This window comes from Conger conger, chromosome 13, assembly GCF_963514075.1.
Source record: "Conger conger chromosome 13, fConCon1.1, whole genome shotgun sequence".
In the NCBI taxonomy this organism is placed as follows: domain Eukaryota; kingdom Metazoa; phylum Chordata; class Actinopteri; order Anguilliformes; family Congridae; genus Conger; species Conger conger.
Window position 1 is genome coordinate 41428212 of NC_083772.1, and position 21410 is coordinate 41449621.

At 45.3% G+C, this 21410-nt stretch overlaps 1 protein-coding gene across 1 annotated transcript in view; it reads right to left on the reverse strand.

The window, feature by feature from the left end:
• LOC133107570 (autism susceptibility gene 2 protein homolog) overlaps positions 1-16371 on the reverse strand; it is a 229596-nt gene extending 213225 nt beyond the window's left edge. Inside the window, exons 1-2 of the mRNA XM_061216563.1 lie at positions 16036-16371; positions 13272-14007 (exon numbers count right to left, since the gene is read on the reverse strand). Of these exons, the coding sequence (XP_061072547.1) occupies positions 13272-13547 (276 nt within the window). The 5' untranslated portion in view covers positions 13548-14007; positions 16036-16371. The remainder of the gene's footprint in view (positions 1-13271; positions 14008-16035) is intronic.
• Positions 16372-21410: the final 5039 nt, after the last annotated feature.

Genomic DNA, 21410 nt, shown 5'->3' on the forward strand with positions numbered 1-21410 from the left:
TGCAACTTCCCTAGACGGTCAAATATCACGTAGCTCGTTGGGAGTCGCAACGTGTTGCGAAATAGGTCATTGAATCATCAAGAAACCAAATTAGCATTTCACGTCTCTCAAAATGATATAAGTTTATGCACCATCCTGACAATCTAAATGGCATTTCATTTTGATGATGAATCATGCGCAGTCTAAAAAAACACATTCTTTCAAAACCGGAGGTATCGGGTCAGAAGTCCATGATTATTAACAGTTGTAGAGTAGATAGTGCACGGCAGAATTATGCAAAGTACTTAGCCTATACACTCACAACACACGGCACAGTGGCTGGCTGCCTGGAGGCAAACAAGCCAGCTCCAACCGCAGCTCCTGAGATTATAGTTTACAGATCTCAGCGCCGGGCCCAGATGCATTTCACTTGCAAAGCAGCTCTCGACAGCGGGGATGAAAAGGCGCACGCGACAGAAACACATTCTACACTTCCCGTTTTCAGCTAAGGCTTCTGTACACTTGACATTCGCGATGTCGTCTTCAAAATAACACAGACGCCGCCTCTCTGAACCTGTTCCTTCCTCCCCGCTTGCCTTTTTTCGGGAGAGGTTGTCGGGGGGCACCAGCAAATACCGAGTCGGTGACTCTGGGTTTCAGTAGTGAAAGAAATCAGGCTAATGCTGTTGTTCCCAACCCTGTTCCTGGAGACCTACCATCCTGTACATTTTAATCTGAACCTAATTTGGCACACCAGTTCATACTGATTAGATACTCAATGAAATCAGTAGCTGTTGAATGAGGCTCGCTTCGGTGGGGTTGGAGTGAAAACGTACATGGCGATAGCTCTCCAGGAAGATGGGTTTTACTGATCCTTAATTTATCCAGGAAGGTCTCACTGAGATACAGTATCTCACCTTCCAGGGAAGCACTGAGCTAATGCTCATCGAGGCGAGCTCTGAAGGTGGGCTCCATGTTCTACCCGTGCGACCGCCATGCGCCGAAACCAACACGTGCTCGTTTCCACAGGCGAACACGGAGGGGGAAAAAAACCCACAAGGAAAGCAACCTTATTAATACGAGGGGTAAACATCTCTCAAATGTCAGTTTCCTACGTGTTGGCGTGAAGCGTTGCTGAGGTTAATGCGTGCGCAACGCTCAGACGGAAGGCAAACAACTCGCCGGCTTGATATTATCCAGCGCTCCTTTTGAAAAAATCTCTGCAGCACTGTCTGCGTACATGACAGAGACTGTGGGTCTTAATTTCAACTATACGGTGAACTTAACATCTGATCCTACACATCAGAAGAACATCGCATTGCTTTCTCGTCATGTCCTTCCCAATGTTTGAAGAAATCACTATTATGTAGTGCAAATGTACTGCCTCCTTTCCCATGTGGAGTCATTTAAAGGGCTGATTTATCGCTGCAGGCTTTACGACAGACAGCCCCGCTCCAATGGAAGCCATATCAGCAAGAGCCCACTGCCTGGCCTTCACCTGAACCAGTGAACTCAGGGGGACCCCCAAACTGCCTGGCTCTGCAGCGATATGATGGGTCCACAAATACCAGGGCTTTTTAAATTTGGGGATGGTAGAAACAGATTAAATGAGTAAAATCAAGAATTAATATAGGGCACCTGGTGATATTGCACATTACTACTTTGTTTCTCAGATTGAAGTTTAGTTAATGATGAACTGTCAACAATGAACAACATTTTTATTGCATATCAATTTCTAGAAAAAAAAGTTGAGAAAATGTACATGGTTGATATTTAGCAGGATGACCTGAGAACGCACCACGCACACACTATTTACACAGCAGATTCGCAGACAGCTTCTTGTAGCTTTACTCTGGATTACTAACAATCGTTTTGTTTTCCAATAGAGCGGTTTGGCGGAGATGACTAGCTGGCAGCTCACAGTAAATTAAGGGAAGGATTATGAGGCATGTCACAATGTACCGACCGGCCCTTTTCAAATAACACGTACATACATGTACATAACGCATATAGAAATAATATTTCACACATTAGCCAGGTAACTGTGAATGACATACAGATGACTGCATTTAAACACACAGTGCCTTTAGGGTGCAGAAATCGTCCCTCTATAATTAAGTGGAGTAGAGCCATTTCAGAGAAACTATCATTATAAAATGAAGCGAAATGCAAAACAGTATTGAGCACGGTGTTTCTGGCAGAGTTTAACTGGCAGAAATATCAACGAGAACGCGATGCAAGCTACGCCGCACCAGTTTTCCCAATTTCCCAAAACACTGGCGGTGCAGTACAGCTTGGCTCTACTACAGAAAGAGAAAAAAAAATCTGGCCTGTCAACGCAACCAAGCCACAGTCCACTCTCTGAAGTCCTCAAGCTTCACAGAAGCAGACTGTCGCCATTAAACGGTTCAGTCTTGCCGCAGCTTTTATCTCGGCCCAGTACGTGTATGATGGAAGTTATGGAGCAGATGGAGGAAGATGAGGTTTAGCAGTCTCAAGCTTGCTTCTCCAGCAGCAGGTGGGAGCTGCACCACAGACAGACAGCAGAAGAAAAAGCCAAGAAAGACTTCAAAAACTTTATAGCATGTCTTTTTTGTACTTTTCAGGGACAACGGACTATGAAAGCATTAATCACAAATGTTTTTTTGTGATCACCCACTTTTCCATTGGCAGCCCCACAAACGTGCCAATTAACACATCCGATTGTGTGCAAGACAGCTGCTTACGGTGCAAAACAAAATTCCAGGAAATGACAAAACATTTTTGCACTGCCTTCTAACTTGCTCCAGATATTACTAAACACATTGTGAAAATAGTTAGCTTACTTGCTAATGCCAGCGACTGCCACTTCAGTACAATCACACCATACAAGTACACAAATACACCCTACTCTGTTCATAGCTTACATAATAACTTGAATATTGCTGACGATTTTTCAACATCAGGCATATAGGTAACATTCTTTCGTAAAATGATAGATTAACAGCCTCCTTTCTAGAGTATCTGCACGTGTAGAAATGTGGCCCGTCTTGTTCTCCTCCATTCCCCCGCAAAGTGCATGTCAGTGTTTCAATTCAATTAGTGTAGAACATCGTGCCAAGAAATCCCATCCTACAAGAAACAACAAACTGTCATTAAGCTTTAACTAAGGCACCCAGACAGACCTCCCAAATGTAGCTGATGCATAATTTATCCGCCGCGAACATCGCGTTTAGAAGGTCTGCCACTCACTTATTAAACACATAGCGATGATCTAGTGTGGATAAGAAACGGTAAAACATCTGATATCGCGAATGAAACATAATCCCGTCTGACGTGAGGTATGTAAGGTCCGATACGTGGAGGCGGAGAGGCCCTGGGCTTGTCTGACTGCGCTGCCAAAGTGAAGAGCAATTAGCCAAATCGAAAGGGAAAAGAAATGATGCCAAAACCCCCCAACCAACCCCTGGAGGCCGGCCTTTGCATCGATATCAGATGGCGAACGAGTAAAGGCCTGTAGACATTGTTCAAATTTGACAGCGGTTGTGCAGATAATGGTGCTAACTCGCATCCCTAAAATACAGGGGGAGACAAAACTGGGAAGACGAGACGTGAATGTGTGAACGGAATCCCCGCCAGCTAGCACTCAAAGCACGTTCTTTACAACATCTGCTGTGTTTTACCTACTCTTTATATGCGTTTTAGCATTTGTAGTAGCTCATGCGTTAGCTTGTCTGCTCTTACAGCCTGCGGCCCAGAAAGTCGATACCATAAGTGAGCGTTTGTAAACACATCATTAATGGACACAGTAGCCTACTGTAATAAATTGTACGCTCAGTTTCTCCTGCTGTTAAATTGGTATAAATGCACATAATGTACAAGTGAAAGCACATACATTTACTTAAAAAAAAAAAAAAAAACCTTGAACCAATTTCTCGTCTCAAATTTGATTTCATGCCAACTGTTTAATTCATCTCATGTTGATGTCGCTGGCGACCAAATATAACATGAAAAAAAAACATGCACTTCAGTGACGAAAACAAGTCAACGCTTTCCCACGAACAAAACAGCCCATCAGCAGCCATTTTACAGATCAATAGAAAGGCTTGGCTAGTCCTTTCCATCCGTGGACTACATTAAAGAATCAATGCAGGCTGTACACTACAGCGTAGGCTACATCCTATTCATGCTGTATATACAAAAAGCGAAACATCATTTCTTCACTAAATAATGATAATCTAACTACACTTCGATAACAGCCGTGGAAGAGAAGCCAGCACGTTTTCAGGCAGGTAGACAATAGGCCTCGCAGTGGGAAGTGCCGTGTCAGCAACATTACACGCGACCTCCAGCCCCATTTTGGCTCTCTTAAACTCCTCCTTAATCACACCGCTGCAGGACTGCCCCGTATGGCCAGGACCTGCGTTTGGATCGGGCGCGCGCTGTAATGAGCCAAAATTACTCTCTCATCGTCACTTCACCGCATGCTGACAGGACAGGCAATCGTAATGTTTATTTATTGCCGGCGGCAAACAGGCGGCTTTCAGCAGAAGCACTCGGTTTAATATCACACGAGACGAAGACGAAGACGAAGAGGGGGCTTCTTTCAGCTAATCGCATGTCCGTTCAAAGAGCAGGGGAGCACAGCTGGGTCATAAAGTGGTTAGGAGGCTCCAAGGAAGTGTTTCACACCAAACCTCAGGAGACTGGGAGAATAGGATTCACCTACAGCTAAACTGAGATTCTTTAGAGTGATCTGATTTTTCTAGGTTGCTTCCAAGCTGGTTTAAGCTGTCTTTTTCACACTTCAAGCTGGTCTGTGGCTGGTCAAAACTGGCCTCTACTTGGTTGAAGCGGTTAAGCTGGTGGTCAGCTGGTGGACTACCTAACTAAAGGCTGGTCAGCAGCTGAACAGCTGGTTGATAGCACAGCTTAAACCAGCTTAACCAGCTTAGGCTGGTTTCATCTGGAATTCAGCAGGGTAAACACACTCCCACACCTTCATGAAGGCAGGCCGATGCAACAACGACTGTCAGTTCAGTTATTTTTAATACATGGATAAGGAATGCATTGTGATTTTCTGAGTCCCCTGTTGAACAATACCATCGTGGATTTCCATCCAACGCCATGCGTAGGTGTCAACGGTGAAATTGCTTATATTTTGGGGAGGGGTGGGGGTTTAAAACAGGTGAATCCCAAACAATCGACAGGTGCATAACAGGTTACCAGGTGTAAATTACACTCCAGTGTGTGTGTGTGTGTGTGTGAGAGACTGAGCTGAGCGTCACCAAAACGCTCTTAAATGTTAAGCCAATCAGTCTCGCACACACAGAATGAGGCTAATTACGCATCAACAAATTTAGCTAGCGAATCGTCGGAAGACTACCTTTTAAACATTTTTAAATCAGCACTGTACCCCAGTGTTCACGCAGTCATTAGCTCTGCGCACACCCCGGCAGCACACAGACCTGGCTCTAGCGCCTGGGGTCCCAGCTGTGGGCAGAGCGGAGGGGAGGGTTAGAGGGCTGCGTCTAATTAGATTAGACAGAAATAGCCGCATGCGGCTGCCCCGGGCGGCGATGAGGGCGGGGGAGGGGCCGGGGGGGAATCGGCTGGGTCTGGTGGTCCAATCAGAGCAGCTCGGCAAGACCGGACCGGACCGGACCAGACCATGAAACCCATACAGTGCCGAAATCATTAGACTTAAAAAATTTTTTTTATATATTTAAATCTATTTTACTGCCCATGTAAAGCACTTTTTCTTATCTGTGTATATGCAATATAAATAAACCTGCCTTGCCTGCATCCTACCGTTGCCCTTGTCAACAGGCCCAGGAGAGCAGACGTGTCCAGTCTTATCCTCAAAGCACCTGATCCTGCAGAAAGGTCTTGATTGACGACCGCCATTCGTACAATCTGGCGTCATAGTGCTGGGCTAAAACAAAAACCTGCATCCGTACTGGCTCTTCTAGGACAAGACTGGACATCCCTGCAGTGCAGGAACCGTCCTCAGGGACAGTTGTTGCAAACCCTGTTCGTGGAGATCGACAGTCCTGTAGGCTTTCACTCCAACCCAAATTTATCACACCTGATTCTCCACATTAGCAGCTCAACAATGTCTCTAGCCGTTGAATAGATGGTAGATCTCCAGGAACAGGGTTTGGGCAGCCCTGCTCTAGCTGTTGAATGAGGTGTGCTTTGTTGCGGTTGGAGTGAAAACCTACAGGACGGTAGATCTCCAGGAACAGGGTTTGGGCAGCCCTGCTCTAGCTGTTGAATGAGGTGTGCTTTGTTGCGGTTGGAGTGAAAACCTACAGGACGGTAGATCTCCAGGAACAGGGTTTGGGCAGCCCTGCTCTAGCTGTTGAATGAGGTGTGCTTTGTTAGGGTTGGAGTGAAAACCTACAGGACGGTAGATCTCCAGGAACAGGGGAAATCACGAAGGTAATGTGGAGCGACGTCACAAGAGCAACTAAGGGGGGAGTGGAGAACAGCTTGTATTGACACGCTCATTGTTTGCTCTGTCGTTCCTGTCTTTGTGGACTTTGCACCATCCGATAAATAATGATCCAGTTTTTATACGACATGGCCAAGCAAGCATCAAAGCCAAACAGAGGCCTTAATTTGTGACTACTGATGGGGTAACGTGTTTTATCTTTTTGTGTGTTGATCTTCCATTACGCTGAACTGTAACACACGTAGAAAGAGACGGGAGATGGGGAAAACATGCATCTCGGCACATTTGACTTGTGACAACGGCAGGGGGCCCTTAACGCACAGACACAGTACCACAGCCAGGAAAAGAGGTTTGATGTGACACCAACATTCTGTCAGCTAAGAGGTATGACCAAGAAAAACAATGAAAAAATATTTCAGTAAGCCCTCCCTCAGTTTCTTTTAGCCAAAAACATGTGTAAACATTTTCTGTTATAACGAGCCTAAATGCTAGGAACATTTTACCACATAGGAACGGCTTCACACAAAAGGAGCCATGCCAGCACATTTAGCAAAACAGTATTTTAGAGAAAAAAATATTGTGCAAATTCTATATAATTACAACCTTGTAATGATTTAAGCTAATGTTTTGTTTGCGTGACACATATATTAGTACTTGCAGGCACCTTAACTTCACTTGACTTATCTGCGCTTAATGTTTTATCACACTCCCATCCGGGGAGGGAAAGCAGCAGGAATCCTTTAAAGAATTCAGACATGACTTAGAGAGATTGACGTGAAATTCCGTTTCATAAACCCGCCTGCGTTCAGAATCTGAACACACCGCTTTGTGGTAATACGTGCGGTGGGAATTTGGGTATATCCAGCAGCCTTGCAGAGCCAACCACATCAACCACCCTGCCAAAGGCTATTCCGAGATGACATCCTGAAACCATATAATCACTAAATCTTTGCTTTCTGGACACGGGTTTTATCCAGGGATTAGAGAGAGAGGATATGGGAACGAACAGAGCCAGAGAATACAGTGGGATCGTCAGACGCCTGATTTAAACCTAGCGCACACCCTGCGTTTCACGCCCTGTTAAGCACTTCTTAGTATCTGCGGTGAATTCTTTGCTGTGCTTCTCGTCAAATGTATTCAAATACCTTTATTACCAGTCAAACCTGTTTCAGAGACATCTTCAGAGAGGCTAAAGCAAAGGTCTCAGATGGCTATATAAGGTCCCCACTTATATATTACATTACTGGCATTTGGCAGACGCTCTTATCCAGAGCGACGTACAGTTGATTAGACTAAGCAGGAGACAATCCACCCCTGGAGCAACGCAGGGTTAAGGGCCTTGACGGCTGTGCGGATCTTATTGTGGCTACACCGGGATTAGAACCACCGACCTTGCGTGACCCAGTCATGTACCTTAACCACTACGCTACAGGCCGCCCCGGTTTGGCTTCCTACTGACTGTTATTATTTTTATGGGTTCACAGTTTGTTTGCTAATGTGTAACAAATCAGGAACAATCCCTTGCCAGCAGAGCAAACTCTGAATCGGCGCCAGGATATTCAACAGTCAGAGTGGGTCGTGATCAATCCTAACCGCTGCAGTGCTGTATAAGGTCCCATCCCATTGAAATGTACCAGGTCAGATGTAGCCGGTGAGTGAGGCCCAGGGGACGGGCCGTCCGTATCAACCAGCACTCGGACACGAGGGAGCAGCGGAGCGAGAGCAACACGTGTCACCGCCCGCTAAACTCTCGGGGGCCGTCTCTCTCCCGCTCGGACAGCTTGTCCCCGCTACTCCCACCACTGTGTAAAAGAGCCTTGACTGAACACGAAGAAGAGCCGTCCGCTGGCGAGTCCTGAGCGGTAAATTAGCCGTGATGATTCAGGCTAGGCGCCATTCGTTCCGCTGTAAAACTCCCTAAAAGGACGGAGGCGGTATCATCACGGTGTAAGGTAATAAAACCTTGGAGTCAGAAGCTATCAGGTTACACTGGCAGGTTCTAATGCACACTGAATATTTTTTTGGGGGAAAAACAGACTCGGGGCTCTCATAACATTGCTTACAGTAAGGCCTTCTGTACTGCATGAAAGGAATCCGTGACAAATTGCTTACTCCAGTCCCATTTAAAGAAGGTGTAGAGGGGCCTTTACACTGTACGAACAATAAAACCAGGCAATATCATCTGTGACTGGAGAGTAGCAGTGGCAGAAAAACCTCCAGCAATAGTATTCGCAGGTAGGTTCTCTCAAAATAGAGAAAACACCAGGAAGCAACACCAAAAATCGAAATCCCTCAGCTTTACTGAACCACGCTGACTGATAATTAGCCTACAGTCTATGTCTGTATCTATGTCTACACTCAGTGAGCACTTTATTAGTTATTTATTAGACTTTACTGATGTAGCCTATCTACTTAGAGTTATGATGTGTTGTGTGTTCAGAGATATTCTTCTGCATACCACCTTTGTAATGTGTGGTTATTTGCATTACTGTCACCTTCCTGTCAGCTTTGACCAGTCTGGCCCTTCTCCTCTGACATCTCTTTAACACTGCTCACTGGATTTTTTAAGTTTTTTGCACCATTCTTTGCAAACTCTAGAGACTAGAGTGCGGGAAAATCCCAGGAGATCAGCAGTTTCTGAGATACTCAAACCACCAACAATCAATCATTCCACAGTCAACGTCACCTAGATCACATTTTTTCCCCATTCTGATGGTTGAAGTGAACATTAACTGAAGCTCCTGACCCGTATCTACATGATTGTATGCATTGCCACACAATGGGCTGATTAGATAATTGCATGAATAAGTAGGAGTAATAAAGTAAAATTGTTCCTAATAAAGTGCTCGGTGAGTGTATATCTTTATTATATATGTATTATGCAACATAATTGAATGCAGGAACAGCTACCCATAAAATCAGTCACATTTTATGTAACACACAACAGCAAATCAATATGGTGGAGTGAATCATTATCCTGCCATTGGGGTCATTTGCATAATTAAATGCAGATTTAGCAAAAAGAGACAGGATGGACCACATCACAGAGCAGATCAGGCGTTATGACTGATGTATTCTCGTTCACAAACAAGTGAGTCTCTTTATTTTGTATTTTTCCTTTTTCAGTTCGGCTAGTAATCAATGGTCATATCGTCACAGCGCCAAATTCAAACTACATGCATGTTGGGCCAAACCACAGGATGAAATACAGCCCATTTGAAAATCAGATTTACAGTAACTTGATTGCGAAGCATATAGGCTGCACTGCAGCGGTTAGGATTGATTACGACCCACTCTGACTGTCGAATATCCTGGCGGCAATTCAAACTTTGGTTTGTTGGCAAGGGATCGTGCCTGATTTGTTACACATTAGCAAACAATCTGTGAACCCATAAAAATAATAACAATCAGTAGGAAACCGAAAAAAATAAATAAAAACTCTTCTGGCTGGTAGAGGAGTTGGCCATCTATTCTATTTTTACTAAAAATATGGGGGCTGCCACAAATGCTCTCTGCAGTTAGATGAGTCGACTGAGTCTGTTTGGGAGGATTAATACAGGTCATCTGGAAGGTAAGTTGTTTTTTTTTTTTTTAAAGTGACTCTGCACTGCATCAGGGAAAGTGATTCAGCCCCTCCCACACCCAAAACCTATCGACAGGTTTACCAGTGTAGGCCCTATTGACAGAGGAGGCTGCCTGGGGACCTGTACCGACACAGGAGCCGCCATTGCAGGGGAGAGCCTGTGTGGCTATACCAATGGAGCATCTGTCACGACAGGGAGACAGTGTGGCTATACTAATGGAGCGTCTGTCACGACAGGTAGACAGTGTGGCTGTACTAATGGAGCATCTGTCACGACAGGTAGACAGTGTGGCTGTACCAATGGAGCGTCTGTCACGACAGGTAGACAGTGTGGCTGTACCAATGGAGCGTCTGTCACGACAGGTAGACAGTGTGGCTGTACTAATGGAGCGTCTGTCACGACAGGGAGAGAACAACAGAACACAACGGAGGAAAGACCATACCAATGACAGGCATCATGTCAGGACATTTGTTATTGAAAATCAACGTGTGCTAACAGGAAAAACAAATTGAGCCACATTGACTAAATGGGATGGAAGCGCGTTCCTAATTCTTTCAACTGAGGAGTACGTCCACTCCTTGGGAAACGATGTTAGCGTAGCAGGTTTTCGGGAAGAGACGACAAAACGGGCGAAAGAATGCGAAGCGGCACCGGTTGCAAATGTAGCGCACACAGCATCATCTCCCAGAAAGCCCTGCAGCGAAACAGACCCTCAGAATTACACTAAATCTGCTTACAGGATAACTTTGTGGAAGGGAGACCGTTAACTCATCGCTATTTTCTGCCTGGCGCCCCGAGTCGGGCGCGCTGGCTCCCTCACCGCCGTTTCCGCGAGTGTGAAATCGGATTTAGCGAGCGACACGCCGCTCTGCTGTCAAGATTATCTTACCTTGTCTGTCCCCTACAAGCTCATCACTCCAATTCACTTCTCAGGCATGACAGGCTCGACACACACCACAGAGGCCAGAACAAGCAGGAGGAGAGGGGGGGATTGAGTGCGTACTCAAGAAAGTCGATTTTCCACGGACAGAAAATGACAAGAGGAGTTGACTCACCGTAATCACGCAAGACTGATCCCTAAAAGTGATATTTCACAGGGCGGGCCAAGCTGTCTTTAATAAAATCTTCATCTTTTAAAAGAACTTTAATAATATCTGTATATCCCACTTTCCATACAACGGTTCAAACTGCTGACGAGACAAAAATATCAAAGAAACCAGCTGACATCTACTATACAGAGAGACAAAAGAGGCCAAAGTACCAAAGAGACTTTTGAGTAGGCATTTAAAAACAATCTCAAGGACGAATTTTAATGACGGGGACATTGCAGTGGTGAGCCTTGAATGGACTGCTTCCTTCCTGTACTTCAGTCCCTGCCTCTGTGAGAATCACTTTCTCTGCCCAGAATCTAAACAAAGCCACACAACCAAGCAACTTTTCTGTGTCTGCTTTAACCTGGACGGCAAAACCAACTTTAAAGGTACAACAAGTAAGATTTTTGTATTAAAACATTGTCACAAGACCATTGTAAACCCCTTCCTATCATTGAAAAGGCTCACAGACACATTGACTCACCCACTGCCTGTGTTTATAGTCCTTAAATTGGGTTTCAAAATATACAGTTGACGGCCCGACATTATATATAGTATAACTGTACAACAATTCAAGCTCCTTGGATGAAAACGGTTCCGATTGCCACAGCCAATGGCATTTCAACATCAGCGTGTTTACAGAGAAGGGGGAGGGATAAACAGTGTTGTGGTTTGAGGGTGTTTGTTGCTGCTATTCCTCTCTTTACCGTCAGAAGTCTGAAAGGTACTGTTAAAGGTACCTATTGTACCTTTAACGACAACAAGAACAAACTCACTGCACAGACATCACTCGCACTCATTTGAGTATGGCTATGACGGCAAGTTGCAGTTGCCTATTGTTCAAAATCCTGTGACCTGATACTGAGAGCACGCAGGTGTGGTTGTGGTCGACTGTCACTGCGGACATCCTATGGCACACTTTGCTTCCATTTACCGCTATATGTAAACCATCACGTGTTTGCTTGCTTTAAGTGCTGAATAAATAAACCAGGGAGAAAAGTCCACTTCTCACTCAATCCTATACAGCATTAGTAACATAATAGTGACCTATTAAAATTATACTTCTTACAATGGGAGCGCGGTGTTTCCTTGGTGGGTCAATATTGCCGAAATGTTAGAGCTCCAGGAAACATTGCTTAATGTCATTCCGAGCAGTCAGGCACAGGGCTGGAATTAATTCAGCGAACACTTTCAGCCACAGCGGCGAAATGCCCTCTGAATGCATAACGCTCCCGAGCGGGGGCCGCCGAATGACATAATCACAGCCATTTTGTTTAAAAAAAACACCCTCTCCGTTCCCCTCGGGCACGGAAGGCAAGACGAGACGCACCGAGAACCAGAGACGCCAAGCGAGAGAGGAGCTCTAATTAATTTCGACAAGGCAACAGGAAGGTGAGGAGGACCCTGAAGATATTTACACACTGAAAACACGGGCGGATCTTTCCAGAAGGCCGCAACAGAGTGAGTTTAAAACGCAGAGCTGGGGCGTCTCGCTGGTATAGAGCACCATCTACATCCTCATTGCCAGCCGCGAGTTTGGCGGTTCAAACCCATACGCACAACCTTTGTTGCGTGCCTTTCTCATTCTCTCACTCCCATTCTTCCCGTCTCCACACCAGCAATTACGTTACATTAATGCCATTTGGCAGACGCTCTTATCCAGAGCGACATACAGTTGATTAGACTAAGCAGGAGACAATCCTCCCCTGGAGCAATGCAGAGTTAAGGGCCTTGCTCAACGGCCCAACGGCTGTGCAGATCTTATTGTGGCTACACCGGGGATCGAACCACCGACCTTGCGGGTCCCAGTCATTTACCTTAACCACTACGATACAGGCCACGATCATCAAATCTGCACCTCCAATCCAAATCCGGCCCTGGTTTTCTTTTCTCCCAGCTAAGGAGCTGAACAATTAGTGCTACTGATTGGCCAGACAGTCTTCACACCTGACTCCCAGGTAAAGGGAGGGTGGAAAACCAGCAGGTCTCAGACCTTGAGGACTGTACCTTGATGACCCCTGCGATGCACGGTACTGTTCAATAAAGCTGCAAAAGCCCCAACAATATCTTAACAAAAAAAACTATACAGAGTGAACCTGAAAGTTCAGACAGATTGAAATGACTCAGCACGGCCAGCAGAGATGAGGCCAGTGGGGTTGGGCGTGAACAGCCAGGACTTACCTCCAGAGCTTCCAGAGTTACGAAGCTGGCGATGGAGAAGCCGTCGATGACATCCTCTTCGGCCGAGGTGGAGTCCTTCCTCTTCCTCCTGGGGGGCCTGGGCCGGGAGGAGGGCCGCTTGCCCCCCTCCTCCTTCTCCGAATCGGAGGAGAAGCGGTGCGGGCTGGGCCTCCCGTTGGCCGTCCGCAGCCCCGTGGCCCCGCGCTCGCGGTTGCGGTCACGCTGAGACCGCGACCGCCTCTTCCTCTGGATTCCGCCGGGCCGCCGGCCGTCCATCGTCCGGGTCACTCCCGCCAGGGGGCCCCGGCGGGTCTCCACGAGGGTGGGGGCCGTCTCGGGACCGAAAACGGCTAATTCCGATTCGGAAAAATGGGATCTCTCCCCCCCCCACCCCCCAAGCAATCCCAGGTCCAGCCGGGCACGGTTTCCCTTAGTGCAGGCCCACAAACCTCCAAATCCAGAAACGGTGCCAAAGTACACTCGGAATTCTCCACGAGTCGATATACCAGTCAGTCAATCAATCCTGCTCCGGAACTTCCCCAATGTGAAAACCGGTAGACAAAACATCCCAGTCCTTGAGTTCTGCAGCAGACTCCAATCCACTGAAACTAAATCCAAGAGCCACGTCACGGCAAACCAACCGAATCTTCACCATACATTCCCCACAGACGTTACTCCATTGTGCCTTTTCATTACGAGCCTCCGGTATTCACTCCACAACTGCCACCGCTGCCTCCTAAAAAGAAAATCAAAGAAATAAAAAAAAACACTTGTTTGCAATAGGCACTGTGGGTAATCAAAGATTGTGTAAGTCTGCCTCTTAATCTTTTATTTATAACAGCGTACAGTAAAAACATCATTAAAATTCTATAAGGAAACAACAATTTTCAGCTATTTTCCTCGGTGGCAACTGTCCAAAGAGAACACTCGTGGGTCCCTAGCAACAGCTTGTTATGCGTGAGTGCTGCTCATTTCAGGGTGTCTGAAGTGTCACAAGAAGGACCCCCCTATTCACCTCCCCCAAACCCCTACTCTTAACAGCGACAGCACGTGGACACATTCATAATTCAATTTTAAACCGTCAGTTTGGCTTTTAATGTCAAATCGCTCTCAACAGAGAAACGCTGTCACGTAGCCTAGAAATCGACGAGGCTCATTTTCTGCACAAAGGCACACTCCAACTTCACCGCTTTCCACTTAAAATCAAGAAACGACTGCGGCCATCAGCGTGCTCACTCGTACATCACAATGTGATTTCTCTCAGACTCCCTCAGAGTACAAAGCACTACAAAATACTTGGCTTTGTCAAATCAGATGCAAATGTACTTAATAAATAAATTAAACCATCTGCGCCGTCGGCATTACATTACGCAGAATTAGGTTTCGTCTTTGGAAACGTTCAGTTCATTGATTATATTGCAAAGAAGCATTCCTGGCTTGTGTAAGCGGTTTCATCACATAATGCTTGATTATTATCTGACAGCTGGTGCCCTATTAGAACTGGTTAAGAGAAAAACAATGACATGCACACTTTTTTGCACTCGCTTTAACATCTTGGTTGTCATCCACAAGAGGACACTTGTTTCTCAACACAATGTTTCTCAACAACATGACAACATTTTCATGAGACCAAAACTATCCATTGAAGGAAAGCGATAAACGTAGCAGTTCCAAAAGCGATGCAGTTATCGTTGCAGTTTTTGTAACACACGTCAAGGACGCTTTCTGACTGGCGTTAATTGTGTGGCATTCATGCATTGGATTTCTCTTTCAAATATGTAAACTCTTCAGACCATGTTGCCAATATCTCAGACTCGTATAAGGATGCGTAACATCACCATTCCATACAGTGATCATCCGTTTGACTGATCAGCTCAGTAATGACCGACAGAACATGGTTTTGATTACTGTTAACAAATGTTATCTTTTCTAACATATTTATTAATAGATAGATCACAATTTCCGAGAGTAACCTCCATTGAGCATTGGCACTCGAGCCGTTCATACTTAAGCTATACCTCCCTAGATGGCTAGGTTTCTTGATGATATCTATCGCACAGCGAGCAATATTAACATATCACAGCGAATAGAAATCCTTGTCATCTAAACATTGCAATTGACAGTAGACGCGCGATTCCGTCTGCGGCATCCTACTTTTCCCCCTCATGTAATCTAATCCACGGTCCCTTCCGGCGTGTCACTCATCACTCATCTCTCCACCGCAAACTGTCAGGCTTTTTGCAAATAGACAGAACACCACCCCAGGTCTTTATACATCCACAAATTAACATCCGTCATCACACAAGCGAGCTAATGTACCTCGTAAAACTTTGCAGGCGGCACTAGCTAGCCTCATCGCAAGGGCAAATTAAAAGTAAATATATGTGCGCGACCACGTAGCCGATTGCGTTGATCAGCATGGTATGCCAGCGCCGTAATCCGATTGATTGACTGCGTCTCTAAAAGAACAGTTCGTTACCCCACAATCCGAACGCTCCCCGTCCACGCGCCAATTGAATTTAGCCTTGATGCAGAATTGACCGGTTCTATCCGTGTAGCTGGCTAGCTTGCTAGCTGGTTACAATGAACCCCCCCACCCCCCAGCACCTATCACTTGAACCTGATGTCCCACAAACCATTCTCCCCCACATTTTTCACGCACACAGGATAGCTGCAGTAAATATTTTCCCCACTAATCTTCTCCCTCGCCCTCCCTCGTTGCATTGCCCCATGCTCTCATACTCTTTCGGTCGAGCTGTCTCACTTGTGCTCTTTTTGTCTGCCTCTGTCAGTGAATCTCACGCACCGTGGCCAGTCCAACCCACAACGCGACTGGCACAGCTTCCTTCCTATTCCAGCTCCGCTTTTTATTTCCACAAACACGCAAAGAAAGGCTCTCTCCCCTCCGAAGCGCGTCATGCAAAACCGAGAAATGCAAACCCTTGTAAGTGATAGGAACTCCAGGCAATGCGTTGACACTCAGAAAGAAGAGTACAAAAATAAAACAAAGGAGGAAAAAAGCAACAAACAATTAAAATCCTGCATGAAAAACTAAGGCGCTCCCCGTCTCTGCCTCAGAATCTCAAAATCCAAGCGCATTGATACGACGCTGCCGCAGTGCCGCTTCACAGGCTATGAGCTTCCTCGGCACAAATAGTGCTGCCGCTGTAATTCGTTACAATACTGAAGTATTTGTATGATGAGTGCCGTGACCGCAATGTGTTCTACAACATATTCAATTCGACAAACGTTTGCTTATTTCACGTTTATTCTAGAAGCGCAATTGCGCTGTGTGAATCTATACATTCCCACTCATTTGGATAATTGTGAGGACATAATGTGGATAGCTGTTGCTGCCCAGTAGGCTACATCAGTGTTGTATCCACCAGACAGAAATACTACGTTTCTTAGTGTTATTTAGTTGGTCCGTTGGTTATTTATTGTATCCAGTCTCTATCATCTCACTTTAAAATATCTTTTATTATTATTTTTCATTTTTGACGAATACATTTTTGGGTCCCCTGCTGGAAAAAAAAAACAGCTCAAGCTATGTTTTGAAACAGCTGGTAGCTGGTATTTCAAGCTGGTCATAGCCGGATTTTACACCATGTTCTTCCTTGGCCTACTGCTTTTAGAAATCTCCAGTGGCCGGAATGCACATTATTGGAGACATTTAGAATTTTTAAGATTTGCAATATTAACGTCGAGCACAATATCGCCACGCGTATCCACATTCTTAAAACGCATTCCCACTTCCAGCCAACAGTCACTCAGACTTAAACTAGGGCCAAGCCTGCTTTCCCTGTAGATGTAGACACCTGTCAATGTCAATAGGACATTTAGAGTTTAAAATGCACTGATAGAGATTTTGAATGTAAATGTACATATTGCAGAAAGAATTGTATTCAAAAACCATGACAATGTATTAATGGGCACCATTGTCTGATGCATATCATTCAGATATTCACTGAATCAATACATTGCACATGAACAGAGCCTTCCGCGGATTTTGTGGAGGAAACACCGTGTTAGCGCTGACAGGGTAATCTTCACCCTCAGTCAGGGTGCTGCTGTTGCACCTCTGATCTGTGGGCATGTAGCCAGAATGACTTCAGTAAAATATCCAACTGTATAGCCCACTTAGATAATATTTTAGGAGGAGTGTAAGTGACTCCGGATAATAGCGGATACTACGCTAATATCTTGTGAAAATAATTAGGGCAGCATCTCCCTTCTGTAGGTGACCCAGGAGTGCACCAAGGGTACATTTTGGAGAATAAGGAATTTAGTTATAGCCCAGTTAATTTTTTGGACAAACCTCAAAAATATTTTGGGTTTTCCGCAGAGGGAGAGGGAGAGGGAGAGAGAGGGAGAGCGAGGGAGAGAGAGGGAGAGAGGGAGAGGGAGAGGGAGAGAGAGAGAGAGAGAGATAATGTGCACGTAGGGGTGCTGACTCACAAAACCTTCAGAGCCATCAGCCATGTGTGGCTCCCACCTGGTCCTTCAGAGTGCACAATCTGTAATTAAGCCATTATGACAGGTGTGGCTGTGTTTGGTGCTTTCAGTTTAATAGCCCCGCAGTTCTGCTGCCTGAAGCCCCACAGAAGTAGAGCCTGAGTGGAGATTATCACGGATAATTACTGAATTAGCTCTGATCGTCCTCCACTTTGGTTTTTTCCCACAGAGACAGAGAAATGCAGCCCCTGCTGTCAGGTTCAGAGGTGAGAAGTGAATGTGAGTTGTGTTGAAAATAAAAGGTGGAAAAAAAAAAAGTCCTGCAGCACAATTTTCCCCTAATACTCTCGCTGTTCTCTTTTAGTTACCGGGATGAATTGATCCAATTGAGCAGTATGTTTCTGCCTCTTTCGGTTTCTCAGCACAAAAGGACCTCTTTCTTATCTGTCAGCATAGCACAAAACCCTGGACAGCTGCCAAATTTAGCATGAAAAAAGTCATACATCACAAAATAAAATAAAAAATACTGATGCATGTCACCACAGGCAATCAACTGTGATTTTCATGTAATAGAACGAAAGCTTACTTCTTACAGTAATTTTAACTCGCTGATGATAATAGAACAATAGAATAATATAAAAGCCTTAAAATGCATCTTAAAAGAACACACTCTTTATTCATTTTCATTATTACGTCTCTTGTCTTCTTTGATAATTATTCCACTCAAATTCTGCTGTTCTCTCTTGCACGAGACTCCATGCTGTGCCTTTCATTAAAAAATCTGCTCAGCAAAATAGCAGACATGAATACTGAACATGTGACTGAAGACAGGCCACGATTTCATGACTATGTCAGGAACTTTGATCCACATAGACTTATGTCAGTGTTACAAAGAACAAATGATGTGAATTTAGTCACTGAATTTGCTAAGCTGTGTAAAAAAATATTAACGAATGTCTTTAACACTTAAAGTCGAAGTTAGACACATGCAGAATGACACCTTGATTAAATCATGGGCTATCAGTATTATTATTATTATTATTATTATTATTATTGTGATACAATAAGTGCAGCATGAACAGTATGCAGTATACACAAATAGGCTCCAAAGGAATCTTGAAAAAGGGGAAAACATCAAAAGGAGCCTTGAATAAAACCTGCATTTCCCCTGCCCTGCATTACTGTATGCGCTTAGAGACACTATTACGCCTATTTGATCCAGGCAGGCGGTTTGCTGGCCTGTCTCAGGAACAGGGAGCAGACGGGGTAGGCACGTTTATCCTGAGCGAAACACTGTGGCCGCATCGTGCACTCAGCAAGCGGAGTTGAGTAAATTGCATGCCATTATGCACGCTGTGCTCCAAACATAAGAGTCTATTACCGCCGGCCGACCTCTGAAATAGGGTATATGGAAGTGAACTGGAGATGACAGGAACATACTTTCGCTGGGATTTTCCATATGGAATTGTGGACACTTATACAGGCATCCCTGAATGGAACAGAAATGAATCAGGAGTGGAGTGGCTTACCGATTACCTTTTTTTTTGGTTGGGGGGGGTGGGGGCGGGGGGTTCCATGCCAAGTTCCACAGGTAAAGTAAAAAGAAGTGCAGAGCCATGGTGAGATGTGTACTCCTCCATCTGATCTGTATGGTGACGGACGGACAGCCTCCACAGAAAGCCTGCACTTTGTAGATAATGTGGGTCATGGAGGATTAAGGGAGATTTTCAGCTCTTTCAGGTAAGCTGTCCCTTGGCCATTTAGTGAAAAATTCAGAGCGATGTTTTCAAATCACTCTGGTATTTCACAAACAGACAGACATTCCGGCAGTCAGAAGAGGATATTAGAGCCGCTTAAATGTATTGGTTATGGTTCAGATATGAACGCCGATGCATTGTACTTGTTGATGAAGCAGTTCGGCAAGTTCATCGATGAATCTTGCTGTATGTCCAGCCCAGGCGAGATAACAGAGAGCCAGATCTGACCTGACCCAGTCTAAGAAGTCATGTAATCAGTGGTTATCTGACCCAAGCCAACCTGGACCCAACAAGAATACAACCCAATGAGTTAGATTCACAATAGACTCACTGCAATAACACTGACTGACCCAACCAGAATCCACCATCAAGAAATGGGACCAGTCTTCTATCCTTTATTGAACCTTTAGTTAGGTTACACTTTTGGACACCCAAAAGTGAAGAATTGCATGGGCCCAGTTTTGATGCAGTGCCCTTAGAAAAGGTTAATGGCAGTTACTTTTGAATGCAGAAAAGCTGACCTACACAAAGGTAAACCGAGGTTAAACTGATTTTCAACAGACATTAAACTGATGTTCAGGGACATGGGTTCCGGGTGGTTTAGTCTTCATTCAGTTCTAAACAGACAGGGTGAGACACCGCTCACTTATGGTATGTGTGCGTCATGACTCATGACACCACTCCGCTGCGAAGACCACAATGTGCGGTGTGTAAGAGCATGTGACCGAGGATGACAGTACACCGTTCCGTACAAGTCACATGACACCCCGAAACGCGCCCGTCAGTCAGCTGACCGAGGCCTCGATTATGAGACAAAGGCAGCGTCTCAAAGGCGAGAAATGTTGTCTTCTTCAGCAGCGTTCTAAGGCAGGAAGGCACCAAGTGCTGGCCCATTCGGACACATGAAATGGTGCCTTCTAAGGTGCCTTCACTAAGACGACTTTGAAGGCAGCATCGATGCAGCCTTTGCCGGGTAGTCTACCCCATAATTCTTTGCGATTCACCCTCGGCTCCTTACTGAAATGAATGGCGACTGAAGACAGCAGGCAGAGTTTGCCAAGAACCGTAAAAGAACTCGTCCACCAGTGCAAGTACACAGCAAGCTCCATATTTTGTTGTAGTTACATTTTTCAGACTACGTTTTAATGACTTAGCACACTAAAATAATGCATTTAAAGTTTTTAAGCCTGTGTGAGCTTTCCACGAACGAGGCAGCTGAACTGCTTATAATCACGCCTCGTGTGACTCTGACGTCGTCCTGTCTCCAAAGTGCATCTCGTTACGCGCTGCCTATTGAAGGACAGTGCCTATTGAAGGACAGTGCCTATTGAAGGACAGTGCCTATTGAAGGACAGTGCCTATTGAAGGACAGTGCCTACTGAAGGACAGTGCCTATTGAAGGACAGTGCCTATTGAAGGACAGTGCCTATTGAAGGACAGTGCCTACTGAAGGACAGTGCCTATTGAAGGACAGTGCCTATTGAAGGACAGTGCCTATTGAAGGACAGTGCCTACTGAAGGACAGTGCCTACTGAAGGACAGTGCCTATTGAAGGACAGTGCCTATTGAAGGACAGTGGACCGAACCTGCAGTGAGGCAACAAGCCTTCGCTCTGGGACACAGCCAAAATGGCAACCCAACAAGGATGCATCTGGTTCTTTGATGAGGGCTGGCCGCTGGTTACTTTAAGTGGACTTCTCCAATCCCAGGGACAAGCACGGCCCTCATTGGATTTCCCAAATAATAGAAACCCGGGAAATATTGATGCGAAACATTCATTTTTAATGTTGAAAAACAATTTGGCTGAGGGGGATAATAAATTAACATGGTATGAAAACGCTTTGGTGTAACGTGATAAAAGCAATCCAGAAAAGTTGAATGGTATTTACATAAGTCTCAAAATATGATTATATGTGTGTGTGTGTTC